The sequence below is a fragment of the Perkinsus marinus genome (genome assembly GCF_000006405.1).
Source record: "Perkinsus marinus ATCC 50983 genomic scaffold scf_1104296958758, whole genome shotgun sequence".
Classification (NCBI taxonomy): domain Eukaryota; phylum Perkinsozoa; order Perkinsida; family Perkinsidae; genus Perkinsus; species Perkinsus marinus.
This window is the reverse complement of record NW_003206635.1, coordinates 820-1,884: the sequence shown is the minus strand read 5'-3', so window position 1 is coordinate 1,884 and position 1,065 is coordinate 820. Positions and strand designations below refer to the sequence as shown.

General features: G+C 46.0%; 1 protein-coding gene across 1 annotated transcript; it reads left to right on the top strand.

The window, feature by feature from the left end:
• Positions 1-182: 182 nt before the first annotated feature.
• Pmar_PMAR014724 (hypothetical protein) lies at positions 183-422 on the top strand (the record flags this gene model as incomplete). The annotated part of the gene is made up of 1 exon (XM_002773542.1): positions 183-422. A coding segment is annotated over one exon (240 nt), but the record flags the coding sequence as incomplete, so codon positions are not given.
• Positions 423-1,065: the final 643 nt, after the last annotated feature.

Genomic DNA, 1,065 nt, shown 5'->3' with positions numbered 1-1,065 from the left:
TTTTCTTCTTCCCCATGAAGGTCGTTTTCACCATCGCTGCTCTGTCCGTGGCCGTCGCCGAGTATTGTCAGGATATTTGTGATGGTTATTCTCCCTGTGCTGACTCCAAGTATGGCTCCTACTGCAAGGGAAATGGTGTCTGCTTTGGTCTCTACCATAAGGATGATGGTTACTGCTTCCAGCCGACCGAACAAGACACCTGTGATGACTACACGTTGGAGCCGGTGGCTTGTCCCGAGCCCACACCCACCTGTCAGGACGTCTGCAATGATATGTCTCAGTGCCGCGATTCCAAGTGGGGATCGTATTGCAAGACTTGGCAGAATCCGGCGGTTTGTTTCGGTATCATCAAGAAGGATGATGGTTCTCTTTGCTTTGCCCCCACTGATAGTGACTGCGAAGGTGAACCCTACTATTGTTAGCCTAGTTTAGGTATTCCTTAGCATCAACTATGTTGGTCGAATGTTCTTTTCTGAGTAATCGTGCAATCACATCTAGGTAAGTGGTCCAATCATTAATATTCTGTTGTGTTTTGTTGGAAATCCGGATTGTTTCTGGTAGAGTAAACGGAGTTCAAGAGACACTGTGCGACTCATTCGTTCCCAGAACTCGCCCTGTGACTCGTGAGGACAAGGGTAACTATTCGCCGAATCACATTGTCCGCCATTGATTTTGATACCACTATTGTTACCGCAGTGGTCACAGATGCCAAAGGGGATTTGCCTATCTTTTACGTATCCACTACAACGCAGGGTAGATGAGCTAGGGATGATTGATTCGACATACATCAGCAAAACACCTGAATCTTACTCAGTAAGACTTACTGTATCAATGGTATGATGGGCCAATATACTGTATAATATACAGTGTATATTATATACAGGGCAATTATCACGCATGATTGTAGATCTGGTGCGCTGATTTAATCAACTCGCCAGAAGCAATGGGTCATATATGGGCTTTCCGAGGAGAGCTGTTACTAATGTTGGCTGTTGGGGATTCTTCAAGGTTGGGTTGCACCATCGCCGTGTCAACGCGATTGATGTCGGTTTCGATGTCAAATTC